The 15,615-nt window shown below is 55.2% G+C and overlaps 2 protein-coding genes across 5 annotated transcripts; one reads left to right on the plus strand and one right to left on the minus strand.

Annotated features, from left to right (window-relative positions):
* The first annotated feature begins 33 nt into the window (after window positions 1–33).
* Plekhn1 (pleckstrin homology domain containing N1) lies at window positions 34–8,214 on the plus strand. The gene is made up of 16 exons (XM_004639577.2): window positions 34–917; window positions 1,001–1,100; window positions 3,715–3,861; window positions 3,968–4,048; window positions 4,144–4,216; window positions 4,324–4,451; window positions 4,525–4,656; window positions 4,729–4,809; window positions 5,452–5,527; window positions 5,669–5,817; window positions 5,910–6,059; window positions 6,238–6,384; window positions 6,626–6,766; window positions 6,915–7,142; window positions 7,513–7,561; window positions 7,658–8,214. The coding sequence occupies exons 1-16, from the start codon at window positions 835–837 to the stop codon at window positions 7,759–7,761; spliced, it is 1,869 nt and encodes a 622-aa protein (XP_004639634.1). The 5' UTR covers window positions 34–834; the 3' UTR covers window positions 7,762–8,214.
* Window positions 8,215–8,316: 102 nt separating this feature from the next.
* On the minus strand, window positions 8,317–13,484 carry Perm1 (PPARGC1 and ESRR induced regulator, muscle 1). Of its 4 annotated transcripts, none has more exons than XM_023699452.1 (5): window positions 13,400–13,482; window positions 12,959–13,016; window positions 10,361–12,464; window positions 9,670–9,795; window positions 8,317–9,398 (listed from the first exon to the last, which is right to left on the minus strand). In XM_023699452.1, the coding sequence occupies exons 3-5, from the start codon at window positions 12,360–12,362 to the stop codon at window positions 9,286–9,288; spliced, it is 2,241 nt and encodes a 746-aa protein (XP_023555220.1). In that variant the 5' UTR covers window positions 12,363–12,464; window positions 12,959–13,016; window positions 13,400–13,482; the 3' UTR covers window positions 8,317–9,285. The 4 variants fall into 4 exon arrangements, with proteins under 4 accessions (XP_023555220.1, XP_023555219.1, XP_004639725.1 ...); XM_023699451.1 differs by having other exon boundaries at window positions 10,361–12,509; window positions 13,400–13,481; XM_004639668.2 differs by lacking the exon at window positions 12,959–13,016 and having other exon boundaries at window positions 13,400–13,484.
* Between the last annotated feature and the right edge of the window lie 2,131 nt (window positions 13,485–15,615).

Here is a 15,615-nt window from a genome sequence, read left to right on the forward strand (position 1 = left end):
CTGACTTGTGAGACTGCAACGTAGCCTAGGGTCCTTTCAGCCCACAGTGAAGGCCTGTGGGCCGAGATGCTGAATTATTGTTAGAAGGGTACACTTACACCCAGGTGAGGCAAGGGCTGTGGTGTCCCTGTGACCAGCGAAGGTTGGCTAACATCCTGGTCCTCAGAGGCTCCTGTCAGCCTCTGGAGGTGGGGGTGCAAGTGGGAGACTGCCTCACCAGCTGCCTCCCTCACCAGCACTGTCTTTGGCACCTGGGAGGCACCTTTCTATATTTGGTGAAGCCTTAGGGACCCTGACTTTATCGTTGGACAAGGACTAACCCCAGGCAAAAGGAGCTGGCAGAAGGTTGTAGCTTCTTCCCCATGTCCTGGGACACACACCCTCCTGCACTGGTGACTCAGGGAAGAAATGGAATTATGGAAACAGGATGTGTGCTCAGGTTAGGGAGTAGACAACAAGGGGGGAGGGCTTCCTGGATTCACTAAGCTCCAATGCCCAGGTACCCCTGGCCTGAACATAGGTAGGCAACAAGATCACGGACTGGGCCCAGGGGGCTGCTGCCATCCAGACCTGAGGCTGAGGTGTGGGCTGTGGTCCTGAAAGGAAACGTCCTCTCCCTCTTGCCTCAAGGCCTGCTAGCACCTGTGTCGAAAGGGGCCATCCATAGAAGGCTGGGCTCCAGTTAGGCCAATCCCTCCCAGGAAGGTTCTTCCCCACCCACCCCTTCATTAGGGGCAGGACATCCACAGCCCCGCCTATTGGGGAGGCCCACAAGAGCCTCCTGTGAGATCCAGAATAGTCAACCAGCTCAGCCCAGGCCAGCTACAGCCACCCATGGGAAACAGCCAGTGTGTCCCTCAGGCCCCCAGGAGGCTGCGGGCCTCCTTCTCCAGAAAGCCCTCGCTGAAGGCAAACAGGTGAGAGGCGAGGCCTCAGCCATCAGAAGTCTCCTTAGCCTGCCTCCAGGGCTGCGCCATGAGCCCCTTTCCCTTGTCTCCAGAGAAGACAACACGAGGAAGCTGGCTGGCTTGTTTGGTGTGGAGGCTGGCCCAGAGGGAGACACAGCGGCTGACAGGATCTTCTGCTACATCCCTGGGACGGTGAGCGGAGGGGCGTGTCCCTCTGGAACTGGTGTCTGTGTGTGTGTTAGGGTCTGAGTGGCTCTGGCTCTCATGTTGACTGTGTGGCAGTGTGTGCATCATATCTTCTTGGGCCACCGGGAGAACTCAGATCCAAAGTGAGGAAGTGGACACTGCCCCACCCCAGAACCTTATCCACCGAAAGTCTGGGCGAGAACGAAACTGAGAGGCACTGAGTCAGTTACAAGTAGCTCCACAGGCAGCCGGGCGGGGCCTCCCAGTCTCCTGGCTCACTCCCGGGCCGCCTACCTGCCCCTGCCAGAACCTGGCCGGCTCCAGGCATACCTGGGTCGTAGTCTTCTCATGTGAGAGAATGAGGAGCTTCTGTGAGCAGTAAGCTAGGCTGTTTGTTACCTGCTCTAGGCCTTGGTTTCTCCCTGGAGTACCCTGTGGGCAGCTGCTGTCAGCATCAGACCACACCAACTCTCTACAGTGCCCACCACCATGTCACACATGGCAAGGGAGAAGTCCCACACCCTGTCCACCTCCAGCCCTCACCCTAAGACTGAGGGCAAGCTAGGGGAGAGACCCATCCCTTTCCCCAACATTCCGGCATTGCGCTAGGAGGTCTGACAAGCCGCTTGCCCACTGTAACCCTCTCCTGAGGACCCATACATGCCAGGGTGGTTGGGCTCTGTTGTGTCCCAGGCACCAGGAACTGCTGGGGAAAAGCATAGGTGACTCTGGGCTAAGGGCTCAGGTAGAGTTCTCACCCTGCAGTCCTAAGGCCAGCTGGCATGGGCTTCTAGAGCCCACTGCTCCCACCAGGATGGGATCCTTGTACTATCACTGAGGTACCAGGGCGCCCCACAGGCAAGTGCCAACCTTATAAATCATGCTGCCTCAGAGAAGTGGGTGGAAGAGGGTGGCCGGCCTGACCCAGTTGGATCCCTCCACACAGCCACATCTCAGATCCTACCCAAGGCCCAATTCATGCAGTAGGACCCTTGGGGAGTCCCAGGGAGGCATGGTGGCCCTAGTGGTCCTCTTTCGCTCAGAAATCGGACACAGTAGCTGGAGAGGGGACAAGACCCAGCCTGGGTTGGCAATCAGGAAAAGTACTCTGGCCAGGTGTAGAGCTGTTCTGGGCCCTGCACCTGAGTTCTGTAGTGGATTGTGTAAGGACTGCCCTTGCCACAGTTCCAAACCAGGGTCTCAGGGCTGAGCCTGGGCTCCAGGACTGACTGCATAACCCTTCCTGATTCATGGCCTATTTTTCACAGCTGCCATCCTGGAGTCAGTTCCCACACTGGGTGTACATGCAGGAGGCCCCACCCAGAGGCTGGGAGGACGAGGAGCTGTGTGTCTTCACATTCCTGGGTTTGCCCAAGAGGCAGCTCAAGTTGGCCAGAACACAGCAGCCCATGTAGGTCACATTGCATCCACCAAAGGCAATGTGACCCTACCCAACTCACCCTTGTCCATCCCATCAGCATCCATCTACTGACTCTTAGTCTGATCCCCAACCTCCCATTTACAGAGGATTCTGCACCAGCACAGGATAAAGTGTGTGGATGGTGACTCTATCTCCCTCTTATGAGCAGACATACATTACCCACCATTCCCAGCACATCCTACACCCTGTCCTAGCCTGTGGGGACACAGCAGGAGACAAAATACAGAAACCTTGTTCCCATTCTCTCAGAAGAGACAGTCAAGACAAGTGAGAGAGACAGCAAATGAAACTGTGCTTAAGAGATCTGGGCAAGTTCCTGAGGAGTGGAGTAGAGTGAACGTCACAGGGTCCTAGCAGAAGGAACAACAAGAGCAAAGGTCCCAAGACAAGCTTGTCCCTGACTCAGAGGTGAGAGGGGGGACAAGTGGATGACAGATGTCTTCGAGAACCACCAAGGCATGGCAGGACCTTTGCTTTTGCTGTGAGTGGGATGAAGGCACATGTAGTGGTGGACTAGAACAAGTGGCTATGCCACACGGCTGGTGTGGTCTCAGGGTCTCAGAGTGTCACAGGGTAGTGGCTGGCACAGGTTCGGAGAGCTGGCTAAGCTGGCTTTTCTATACCCAAGTTCACAGACATCCTGTTGGTGGCTCACAGTGATGGGAATACTACCCCCAAGAAACTGGCAAAGGTTAAGAGTCAGGGCCTCTGTTTTTCTAACTCCTGTTTGTTTTGTCTGCTGTAGAACCACATACTGAGCATTATTCCACCCAGGCTCCCCAGGCTTCTCTAGATCTGAGGAAGGTAGGAGCTAAATGAAGACCACACAGCACAGGAAATGAGGAAGCTACGGGTGGTCTCCACTGAGTCTAGGAGCAGGCAGCTCTGACATGGGGGAGCTGCATGTGCCCATGTTGTTTTCATGAAAGAGGCTGTGGGTGTGCTAGGGTCCATGTCTCTGTGTGCTCTTTTTTTTTGGTACCAGGGGTTGAACTCAGGACCCTGTGCTTTCCAGGGAAGCACTTATTCTACTGAGCTATCTCCCTGGTCCCCTCTGTGTTCCTTGATGTGTGTATCTTGTGGCCCTGCATGGAGAGACCAGGCCTGTGTGCTGGCTGTGTGTCTGCTGACTGAGGCTGCTGGCCCTGTTGGTCCCTCCCCTGAGCCCTACTCCTCTAGGATGTCCCAGGCCTTGAAGGCCGGCCAGAAGGCCCAGAGCAGCCATTCCTGAGTGTCTTCAAGAAAGGGCGACGGCGGGTGCCTGTGAAGAACCTGGGCAAGGTTGTGCACTATGCCAAGGTCCAGCTGCAGTTCCAGCACAGCCAGGTGCGGCCAAGGAGCCAGGCCAGATGGGGACAACCTGAGGGGATTGGCTTCCTGCCAGTACAGGCTGCTCCCCAGACTCCCATACTGGCAGCCCCTCTCTCTACAGGATGTCAGTGACTGTTTCCTGGAGCTGTTCCCCTCCCACCTATACTTCCAGGCCCATGGCGCCGAAGGACTCACATTCCAGGTGTGTGTGTTTGGTGGTGGAGTAATCAACAAAAGGAGGGGTAGTCGTGTCCCTGGGACTCCCTCCAGAGCCTTTCCTATCCTGTGCTTTGGCAGGGGCTGTTACCACTGTCAGACCTGAGCATCTGCCCACTTGAGGGGTACAGAGAGCATGCCTTCCAGATCACAGGTGTGTGGCTGGTGCTTCTCTAACCAGGACCCAGGTCTGAGTGTGGCCTCCTTGTTGGTTTCCTTGGACTCACCCCTCACCCTCGTCTGCTCTCTCCTCTGTCCCAGGCCCACTGCCTGCGCCCCTCCTGGTTCTCTGCCCCACTGAAGCTGAGCTCAGCAGCTGGCTCTACCACCTGGAGAAGCAGATGGCCCTAGTGAGGGGACTGCAGCACTGCCACATAACACTCCTACAGGTTGGTGCCAAGAACCTGCAGACCCCTCCACCACCCTGGCCCTCCCTGCCTTCCCTTACCTCCTGTTCCCCAGGGCTCCCCTGGAGATGAGCTCCCCTGGACTCTGCAGCACTGTCTGAGCCGGCTGCCAAGGACATCAGGGCGAGAGACCCTAGGCGGCGCCATCTGTGCCTCAAGGGTCAAGCTGCAGCACCTGCCCTCCCAGGTTGGTGTGAGAAAGTGGGGGTTAGGGCCAGGCCTGGGTACCCCAGCCCACTCTGTCCCCTGACCCTCACAGGAGCAGTGGGACCGGCTCCTGGTTCTGTACTCGGCATCCCTGGCCATCTTCTCTGAGGAGCCAGATGGGCTCAGCTCTCAGGTGGGCCCTCCCCCATCTCAGGTGGCCCTGGGGAGGTAGTCTGTGTGGGGGTGGGGCAGCAGCTCAGGAGGAACCTGTATTTCGGGCCTGTTGTGACAGAGTAACGGCCCCACCCATCCATCCCCACTGCTCTGGTCAGTCTGGTCTCAGCTTTGAAATGAAGGAGCAGTCCTTGCCCCTAGCAAGCGTCTCATTCTAGAGGGTCCTCAGCCACCAAGGAGATCATCATACTGGATGCGTGGTGTGGTTGTAGCCACTCTGGGAGTCCCTCCTGGTTGCCTGTACCCTGTGCCTGTGAGCAGCTCTTCTGTGCCTGAGGGGCATGTGCATGCACATTCATGATCATCTGTGCTCACTGAGCCAAGGGTGTCCCTGATGTGCTGTTATAGCCACTAAAAAGCACATACAGGGGCTTCCCTGCCAGAGGCCAATCTCTGCAAGTGTCCTCCTGCATCTGGCATGATCTTGTGCAGGCCACCCAGAGACCAGGTAAGGCTGTCCCCAGGAGAGACAGGGAACTGACTGACCTCCCCTAGGGTATGTGAGTGCCCAGTACAGCTCCAGAGGGCAAGACGGAGGGACAGAACCAGGCTGGAGCTGGTATTGCCCATGATGGGGTTGTCCTCACTTTTGCACTCACAGGGGGAGCTACCACTCAGTGCCATCCACATCAACCTGGAAGAGGAGGAGAAGCAGATTCGTTCCTTCCTAATTGAAGGTGCTCAGGGCCCTGCCTCCTTACCTGCTAGGCCATGGGAAGAGGGCATGAGCCTAGTGGATGCCCTTGCACTTTACTAGGGCTCTGTGGGTTGCACCCCATTCTGCCAGGCCCCTGTCTCACATTTCACATGTGTGCCAGGCCGCCTCATCAACACCATTCGTGTAGTATGTGCCAGCTATGAAGACTATAGCCATTGGCTGCTTTGCCTTCAGACTGTTTCCCGCAAGGATGGGGTGCCTTTGCTGTCCAACCTTGAAAGCCACCCAGGGCTTCAGGAGCCCACACAGGTAAAAATCTGAGGGCCTCATAGCTCAGGCCCTTGGAACCGAGGCTGGGTCAAGGAGAGGGGTCAGTCTGCCACTCATCTCTGGCTGCCCAGGTTGTGGGTGGTGGCCGAGGTTCACTCTCCTTGGATGGACGGACCAGCTGGGACTCGGGGTGCACAGCACCATCCTCCTCCTGCACCAGCCACTTCTTCCCTGAGTCTTCCATGAGGCCCACTGTGCACTGTCCTGCCTGGCCTATACCTGTGAGTACCTGGAGTGGCAGAGGAGAGTTGTGTGTGCTAGAGCCTAGGTCCCATTGTTCCCTATCCTGAGCCTGGACCTTCGATCCTCAAAGAGGGGTCTCATCCTAGCGGGAACTCTGTATAGCCTTGGAGAAAGGGGAAGGCAGGGAATTCTCTGGAAGTTTCTTGGTCACCACAGGATCAGGCCCACCCTGACTGTGCCAGTGTCGGTCAAAGAAGGACAGAGCTGAGACGTGGTGGCAGCAGTCGGTTATCCAGGAACAAGGCCCAAAGGGAAGCCCCCGGCCCATCAGCACCGCTGCACCTGCGCCTGGATCTGACCCAGGTAGGCTCTCGTCAGGCTCTCTCCATTTCCTGTACCTCTTTGACTCTGTCTCTTAATCTAGGCCAGCAGTGGTGAATCTATGCACACATACCACAGCGGGCCATCTGTATTATTGCAAGTTCTAAAAAGGTTCACCGTCACTAGTTTAGGTGGTCCTGAAGCCCCCACAGGCCTCTACTTAGGGAACAGGAGACTCCAGCTTCTTCTGCCTTGAGAAACCTGTCTCTTCTCTTCCCTGCAGTTGGATAGGCTAAGGCTGGAAGGTAGACCAGAAGCCCCAGAGCACTCTCTGGAGACTCCACACTCCCCGCTCTATGCCGACCCTTACACGCCACCTGCTGCCTCCCACCCAAAGATCACAGATGTCCAGGGCTTGGATGAGGTCAGTCCTTTGCTGGGCCATAGGACTGTGTGTGCCAAAGGCCTGGAGCCTCTTCAGACTGATTAGAGACCAAGGGGTTTCTTGGCCAGGGCCCGAGCTCTACACTGGGCCTGGTCCAGGGCCTCATGTTACCCAACCTTCCTGACAGTTCCTTAGTGCAATGCAGAGCTCACCTGGACCCGAGCCTTCAAGCCCCCTCCCCTCAGCCACTACGTCTGAGCCTGTGTCTGGCCCCACCTCCAGACTCTCCAGTCCCTCTGGCCCTCCAGATCCCCATTTGCTTTCCAAGAAGGGAGCCTTACAGTCGCGAGCTTCTCAGAGGCACCGAGGCTCCATCAAGGGCCAGAGGCCACGGCCCTCAGACTCCCCTCAAATTGTGAGTTTCAACCCCCAAACTGCAATCAAGAGGCTCCAGTTTCTGGGAGCAAGGGGTGCAGCATGAGTGTAGGTTTCCTAGGAGTCTGAAGGAGCGGGAGAGAAACGAGAGTACAGGGGACAGGCAGAGACCAGGGACAGGAACAGAGGTCTGCAAGACAGAGCTAGGGCAGCAGGAGAGAATGCAGACCCAGGGCCGGAGAGATAGCTCAGTAGAGTAAACATTTGCCTGGCAAGCACAAGGGCCTGAGTTCAATCCTTGGTTCCAAACAAAAAAGACATTTAGGAGAATGCAGACCCAGGGGCAAAGCAGACTGACAGATTTGATTCGCTGTTCACCCCAGTTGTGACTTGTGGTTTGTATTTCCCAGGTCTCCCCTACCAAGGAAGGTTCATCCAACCCTCTGCCTCCTCTCTCAGGTGAGTGAGGGTCCTGCCTGCTTCTAGGATAAGCAACAGGGAGTTGCTTCCTGCAGGCCAACACCTCTCTGCACTCCCCCTCCACCCTCCCCCCAGATGGCGAGTCCTCCATCTGGAACAAGACTTCATCTTCCTCCAACCAGAAGTGGCCCCAGCTCAGAAGGCCTGAGCCAGAGGCGGGGTTCATCCAGTGGATCTGATGGCTCCCTGGCAGGGCTGTCTCTCAGAACCATAACCTGCCAGTGCCAGCCCTGCCAGGGGATCTGCAGTGGTCCCAGCACCTGGTTGCCCCACATCAGCTCCATAGTCAGGGTCTACCCCCAGCAGGCCAATTGTACCTCCAGAACCCTGAGGGCAGAGTCACCCCACTCTGGTCTGGAATAGCCAGGAGAAGATACCTCATCCCTAGGGACACGCTGGTCAGTATGGCTGACCACAGCTCAGGGAAGGACAGCAGAGAGGTCCTGGAAAGTCACAGGAATGTCCCTACAGCTCTGAATCCAAGAAGAAATGGATGAGAGGCCCTGATAAGAGAGAGATGCCTGGAGTGGGGATAGTATGGGTGTGAAGGGCAGAGGGCTGAGACAGCCTGATAGGGTCAGAGTATGTGAGGTCAGAAGGCACAAGGGTCGGGGGTCAGCAAGGTATAAGCTGTCACATGCAGAGGTATGAGTACGTAGCAAGGATGGTGGGAGAGTCCTGCGTTGCTGGATGTGCAGGGAAGGACTGGTCAGAGACACGACACTGATGCCATAAACAAGAAAGGAGAGATTTTATTGATTCTGTGTGTCTGTGTTCTCTGTTGAGCAGCTAGGGATTCCTACTGTCCTGGGGATCCTGTGTGCTGCCTGCTGCGTCCACTTACTGCTCTTTCTGCTTGGGTCCTTCACCCACCTCTTCATCCGTCTCTGACTCCTGGGACCATACCAAGAGCTCAGTCCTTCCACCTGAGCCCATTTTCTGTCTATACCCTTGACTAGGGCTTCTCAGAGGAACCAGACCCTGCCCACTGCCCTACCCTGTAGGGACTGCAGGAGCTGCCTCAGAGGTATCTTCTAGGTATTTGCTTATTGACTCCAGCTGACACCCTAACCCCTTGGCTATAAACCTCAAGGCTTGGAGTTCAGAGGGCCCTGTAAGGCTCTTTCCAAGCTAGGCTGTTGTGCAAAAGGCGCAATCCCTGGAAAACCCCTCCTGCCACCTTTGATGCAACCTTTCCCCATCCCAGCCCTACCAGATCACATGGGACTTGCTGCTCTCTAACACTCCTAATTCCAGGGTCCTTTCCTGCAGTACACCCCATTTACCTCCATGACCAGATGAAACAGAGGATACCTAGTTAGAGTTCAGATAAACAACACGGAATTTTTTTAACAAGAAATTTCTTAGTACAAGAATGTCTCACATCGTACATGTCTAAAATCCAAATTTCACTGGGTGCCCTACGTTTTATTTGCTAACCTGCTACCCTATTAACTAGCTCCCTGCTCAGCCCCTACCCACACAGAATTACAAATCTCCTTTCCCCTCAGGTATGGGTAGTGGCCTTGACCGTGGCCCCTGGATGGACCCTCACATGGAGTCCAAGGGAGCCAGCACCAAGGACACTGGCTCCCTCCTGCATGCTGTAGAAGTCTGGGGTCCTAGGTCGAGGAAAGCAGCAGCTCATCCTGAATGTCTCTATTCATCTTCTTATCTTGAGTCTTCCTAGACCAGGCCTGGTCCTAGGAGCTGGAGCTGGGGCTACGGCTGGGGCTGGAGCTGGGGCTGCGCCCTCGCCTCGCCTGCCGGCGGAAGTAGCGGATGGCAGAGATGGTGCCAATGTTAGCCAGTAAGACTGCAAAGGAAGCACAAGTTCTCCTGGGTGCCATCTCCAGCTAGTCACCAGCTCTGGTTCACATGACTGACCTAGTCCTCAAAGGCAAGATGAGCCAGCAGGCAAGGGCAGTGGGCTGGAGGTAGGCCAACAATGAGAGGAGTAGAGTTTGGAAGAAACCCATGCTTCCCCACGTACCCCACCCCTATTGGCCCTGCAGGTGAGGCTAGGTACTGTGGCCCTTGATCTGACTTTTAGGCACCAGTTACCTCTGTCCCCATGCCCCTCAAACCTGTTTTCCAAGCATCCGGGGTTTGCAGATCTGAGGTTCTTACAGCCCATGTAGCAAGGGCTACAAACACCAAGCACATGTCATTCTGACTGAAGGTAAATGAGGTGAGGGGATGCCGGAGCTCTCCTAGGGAAAAGAAGTTCACCTTTAACTCAGCTGTTCACTGTGAAACACATTTGTCCTGAGACATGCCTGCCTGACATATTGTCCTAAACACATTTGCCCTGGAACACATCTGCCTTGGGACACATCTGTCCTGAGCATGTATTCTAGGACATAGCTGCCTTAAACGCACCTGCCTAGAAATGCCTGCCTGGGCACATCTGCCCTGGATGTCTGTCCTGTGACATAGCTGAGTCACATCTTCCTTGTGATGTCTCCCCAGAGGCCCTTGGTGGTATGTGTCAGACTTGAATCAGGATGGTTTGGGGTGCTGCCATTTCCTGGTTTGCACCAGAGCTCCCAGAGGGGAAATCAGGTATCTGCTCAGTGTCTGGGCCTGGCTTGGGCTACTACTACATGTGAGCTGTACCCTGAGAAAACTGGAGCTCGCCTTTCCCTCCCAGTAGGTATCTGAGGGCCCCCCCTGGCGGGGTACCTAGGACCTCTGCACTCCCCACACCCTTCCTGACCTAGTTCCCTGGACAGTGTTCTCAGAGCCTGGGTCGGCCATGAACGTGGGTGCACATACCTGCCTGCCTGACTGCCAGGCTCAGTTCCTCTGCTACAGCTGGGCCAGGCTCAGGAGGGGTCCTTGTCCCCATGTTCCTGGGGGGCTTTGAGTTCTGTAGCTGGAGAAGGGCAGTGGGAGGCAGCAGGCCCCCAAACCTGTCCTCCCCAAGAAAGTGTTCATAGGCCTCAGGGATGGAGAAGGGCACTGGATCTCCAGGGGGCACAGCTGGTACAGGGTCAGCTCCTGGGGGTGAGGCCAGTGAGCAGTTCCCCTGGTGCCCCAACCTCTGGGTGTGGCAGTCCCGGAAGAAGAATTCACAGATGTCTGGCCACTGGACATTCCCCGTGGCCTGGCTGGCTATTGCCTCCTGCTCGGCACCCTCCTCCTTGCCCCTTTGCTCCCCCTCCTCCTCCTCCTCCTCTTCAATGGTATCACAGAAAAAGAACTCATAGGCCTCGGGGAGGGTCACCTCAAAGCAGCTCCCAGATCTAGACCCTGCAGAAGCAGAGGGAGCAGGGGGCGGCAAGTGCTTCAAGATTCGAGGCTGAGGGTGTCGGGGCCCAACCACCACTGCATCCCAGGCTGCAGACCCCTCACGGCCCCCCACTGCTGTTCCAGTGTCTGAGGCTAATGAGGGTGGGCCTGTAGCCTCTCTTAATCCTGGTTGCTTAGATCTGGGCACAGCCATGGAGAATCGGACTTTCTTCTTCTTGGGGGTTGGGATGGGGCCTGGGGAAGGCACCCCTGAAGCAAGTCCAGGAGCTCCTCCAGGTTTCTCTTGAGGCCTGGTTGGAGGCACGGCCATCTGTGTCTGTATCATACCAGCCCCAGTTTGGAGAACAGGGGCCCAGGACGGCACAGCAGCCTCAGCTCCAGGAACAGGTGTAGATGTCACCCCATCAGACTCAGTCTTGGAAGCAGAGTGGGGCAGAGCCTTGCTTGTCACATCCATGGAGACAGGCAGAGGTGAATCCATCTTTGGCTTGACCACTGACCCTGTAGTAGGTAGGTCCACGTGCAGTGTAGATGTGGAGGTGGGTGTAGACAGGGCCACACAGGGTTGAGGCTTATAGACGGGTATGGACACAGACATATCAGGCTGTGGCTTGGAGATGGGCGTAGACAAGGCTTCATCTGGCTTGGCCATGGAAGCATCTGAATGAGCTCCCTGGACATGTGCAGAAGCTCTGTGTAGCTCAGCTCTGGGGGTCATTCTGAACTGATCTGCACCTGGCTCAGTTACAGGAAGAGGTGTAGAGAAAGCTTGGGCAGAGTCTGGCTGAGACTTGTTCTGCTGGGCTCCTACCATTGTCTTTGCTGTGCCAGCCCCAAGCCCCTCCCCTCTGGACCCATCCAGGCCATGGCCTTCCTCAGGCCTGGCCTCAAGGAGTTTGGGAGAGCCTGGTGGAACCAGAGCAGGCCCTGAGGCCTCCAAGTGTCCGCCCCCCTTGGTCCCCATACTACGCCTCTTCTTGCGGCCAGGGCTCCGCAGAGGGGTTCCAGGATTGTCCGGGGGCTTTTGAGAGATGACACTGTGGCCAGGGCATTCAGAACTCTGGGGGTGCTCACCAGGGGGGCTGGGAGAAGGGCCCTGCAGAAGCCTCTGCATCGTGTCACTGGAATCTACTGACTCTGGAAATGAGCAGCGCTGATCAAGAGGGGCTGGGCTTGAGTTGAGGGAAGGCAGAGCTTCAGATGGTGTGGACGTGCCAGCTGCCTGCTTACTGGCCCCCAGAGCCAGGACAGGCTCACACTGAGACCTACTGACCCGCTGCCAGGTGGCCACACTGTTCTCTTCACAAGCCTGCCAGCTGTTTCCCCCAGGAGCCAGCTGCACAGTGAGAAGGGGTGGGCGCCCAGGTGGGCTGCTGCCACTGCTGTCCCCTTGGTCAATGTCACTGGAAAAGAGCTCGTCCCCAGAAGCCAGGCCAGCCTGCAAGAGGCCACACTCATCAGCAGTTGCCGAGAACTCAGCCCAGTCTTGGTCACTGAGCTGGACGCTGTACTGGAAGTTGTCCATCACAGGTCAGCAGAGGTGCTGGAATAGTGACAGGACTTGGTGCCAGACGGGATCTTCAAGTGTCCAGGATCCAGGCACCAACCTGCACACAATGCCGCAAGCCTGCACACATGGGGGACACCCCACCCCCGGCTATTCATCTCCACCCTGGAAGAAAGCAGAGCAGAATCCCAGAGGACAGGCTGTGCTTCTTTCAAGTTTAAGTCCTTCTGAGTTAGAAAATCCCAATTCCCACTTTTCCTATTTCCAAATGTCAACTTTACAATATACATTGTTACAGTCTTAAAGCCAAATTGCACTTTATATTAGTGAAGTACACATCTTCGCATGACGTTTGTCATGCTTTTTCATTCCTAGGAATGTCATTCCTTCACATCTCTGAGATTTCCTGTCAGGTGGGTCAAGCTCCCTTTCTCCACTTCCCTCTGAGTGGTCTGTATCAAGGACAACCCTCCAGAGGCCAGTTCCTCAGGTGATGGTCAGCCATCTGTCCTGGGGTGCCCTAGGAGACAGCTGGCTACAGTGGCCAGCTAGTGGCCAGCCTTCAGGGTGATGACCTTCCACTAGCCTTGGCTGGGATAGTTCTCTGAGCTTACCAAGGTCACACTGGAGCTGACTGGAATCAGCTCAGGGTTCAGAAGGCAGGTCTTGGGCCTAAGGTTGTGGAGCAGAGATCAGCCCCTGAACCCCAGCAACCCCCTCAGGCTATCCCTAAGTTCTTCATCCCCACCACAGTGCTGTCTGGCTGCCCAAGGCCCATTCTGCCCCAGCTCACGGAACCCATGTGAACTAAGCTGGAGAGGGTTTCCAGCTTTTTCCCATGGAGGCTATTCATCCACCTCAGTCAGCTACTGCTAGACCTACAGGGTGGGAGGTCACTCTAGCTTGGACAGTCCTGAGCTGGAGATGTCCACAGGCCAGAGCACCATGGCTTCCTATCCCCTGACCCACACACTCCTCTCTGCCTCGGAGAGGCCTGTGTGGTGGCCTGCTAGCCACTGGGACCCTAGGCCAAAAAGAAGCTGTCCATGTCCTACCTGAGTCTCGGCAGCCAGCAGGGCAGTGGAGCAGGGCATCTGAGTGCCTGCCCCAGAGCGGCATGCTGCTGGGCTGGCCCTGGAAGCTCCACCCCCACTGCCAAAAATACCCAGTCCCTCTGCTCACATGTGACCCACGCCAGTGTCAGGACCCAGGCTGCAAATAGATGGCATTTGAGGGGCCTCCAGCTACTCGAGGGACTCCTTCCTAGGGCAAGGCCCAGCCCAGGCTGGTACCAGCCAAGGTCACACCAAATTCCACCTAGAGAATAGTGACTAGTGGTCAGCTCTGCATGGGCCTCACTTTCCTCAGCAGAGGGAAAGCTCTGCTCAGCTACCCTCCCAGCAGGCCTTTCCTCCCTGGTCTGAGCTCCAGGGGCAACAGAGCCTCCCCAAGTACTGCTGACCCTGTCAGTGGTGTCTGGCACGGGGGGGGGGTACTCACTGCTATTGGTGAAAGAGTCCTGGGCCAGGGAGATAGCTCAGTAGAATAAGTGCCTGCCTGGCAACCACAGAGTCCTGAGTTCAATCCCAAGTACCAGAAAAAAAAAAAAAAAAAAAAAAAGAATCCCCAAATGGGTATGGACACCAGCCTGGAAGGTAGGTGAGGAGGGCCTGGAGGAACTGAGCAGGCTCGCTCTTGTTCTCCAGCCTGCAGAAGAGAAAGCTGGGAAGTACAGCCTCTGTGGTGGACTTCCTGCACTGTTTCTACGAACTCATCCACTTCAGTGGAGGCCAGGTCAACCCTTCTTTTGGGGGAGGACTGCTGAACCCACAGCCTCCTCATAAACTGTCTCCACACCTATTTTACTTCTTGTTTGGGTTAGGGTCTCATTAAATTGCTGACCTTCAACTTTTTGATCCTCCTGCCTCAGCCTCCTTGTAGAAGAAGAAGCCCCAGTGTAATATGTCATCATCTGTGAAGATGTTTCTTCAGCATTTCTGCCACCATTCTAACCCGTGTTAGCTTTCCTGTTGCTGAGACCAAATACCTGAGACTCGCAATTCAAAGGAAGAAATGGTTTGTTTGACTCCTAGTCTCAGAGGATTCAGTCTCTGGTCAGCCAGCTGCAGGGTAGAAACAGCACAGTAGAGGAACATGGTGGAAGAAAACAATGGCTGTGTGGCAGCTGGGAAGTCAAGCAGAAGCCGGAGCCTGGGAGAAAGGACCCAAGGACCAGAGGCAGACCCCAAGGTCCCCCGTCTTCGCCCTCCCAGACACCCAAGTTGATAGGCTTAACCACCACAAATGTTTAACTTGTTATAAATTCTGCTTCTTCCTTCTGTGCGCACATGCGTGCTTCTGTGTGTGTGTGCGAGCTACACAGCCCCAGCTAACGCCTTTAGATGAGCAGAGGTTTTAAATTTAACTTGGCTAGCTTACCATCAATTTCTTTTTTTAATCATCAATTTCTTTTATGCTTAACACTTTTTCCTGATCTTTTAAAAAACTCTTTGCCTGCCACCAATCCATGAAGAAATCTTGCTCTGTGTGTGTATGTGCACGTGTGCGCACGCGTGTGGCTTCAGTTTGAATCAATAACACACTGGTTCAATTCCCACCAACCTACATCCCCAGCCTTTAACTTTTGTTTGTTTGTTTAGCAAAAGTCTTAAAAAGTATTTTACAGGGTCTTGCTAAATTTCCTGGGCTGGTCTCTAATTTGTGTTTCTCTGGCCTCCAAGGAGCCGAGATTACTGAGATTACAGGCATATGCCACCATACCTGGGAAGATTTTGTTTTGTTTTGTTTGCTTTAATTTTTTAATCTTTTATTTGTTTATTTATTTGGATCCTCCTGTCTCAGCCTCCCCAGCACTGGGATTACAGGTGTGCACTACCACATCCAGTTTCGGTGTGTGGTCCGGCACAATATGCAGTACCAGGGATCAAACTCAGGTCCTTGTGCTTGCCAGGAGGTGCTTAGACAGCTGAGCCATCTCCTCAGTCCCATTTTTTTTTTTTTTTTTTTTTAGTCAGGTCTCCCTGTGTAGTATAGGCTAGTGTTGAACTCACTATGTAGCCCAGGCTGATCTTGAGCTTGAGCCAGTCCTTCTGCCTCAGCCTCCCATGGTGGTGCACACCTGTAATTTGAGCACTCAGAAGGCTGAGGCAGGAGGATCAATGAGAGTTCAGGGCCAGCCTGGGCTACATAGTGAATTCAGACCAGCCTAAACTACCTTAGGAAGACCCTGTGTCCAAAAAAAAAAAAAAAA

The sequence above is a fragment of the Octodon degus genome, unplaced genomic scaffold (genome assembly GCF_000260255.1).
Source record: "Octodon degus isolate 3935 unplaced genomic scaffold, OctDeg1.0 scaffold00113, whole genome shotgun sequence".
In the NCBI taxonomy this organism is placed as follows: Eukaryota; Metazoa; Chordata; class Mammalia; order Rodentia; family Octodontidae; genus Octodon; species Octodon degus.

What these genes read in the sequence shown, in the direction of transcription:
- Plekhn1 (XM_004639577.2), top strand. Translation starts at nt 835, where the DNA reads ATGGGAAACAGCCAGTGTGTCCCTCAGGCCCCCAGGAGGCTGCGGGCC. An exon ending in TCTGCTACATCCCTGGGACG is followed by an intron (nt 1,101 to 3,714) that starts GTGAGCGGAGGG and finishes CTACTCCTCTAG; the next exon opens with GATGTCCCAGGCCTTGAAGG. An exon ending in TCGTTCCTTCCTAATTGAAG is followed by an intron (nt 5,528 to 5,668) that starts GTGCTCAGGGCC and finishes CATGTGTGCCAG; the next exon opens with GCCGCCTCATCAACACCATT.
- Perm1 (XM_004639668.2), bottom strand. Translation starts at nt 12,362, where the DNA reads ATGGACAACTTCCAGTACAGCGTCCAGCTCAGTGACCAAGACTGGGCT. An exon ending in CCTGGCAGTCAGGCAGGCAG is followed by an intron (nt 9,796 to 10,360) that starts GTATGTGCACCC and finishes TCTTTTCCCTAG; the next exon opens with GAGAGCTCCGGCATCCCCTC. An exon ending in CCCGGATGCTTGGAAAACAG is followed by an intron (nt 9,399 to 9,669) that starts GTTTGAGGGGCA and finishes CTTCCTTTGCAG; the next exon opens with TCTTACTGGCTAACATTGGC.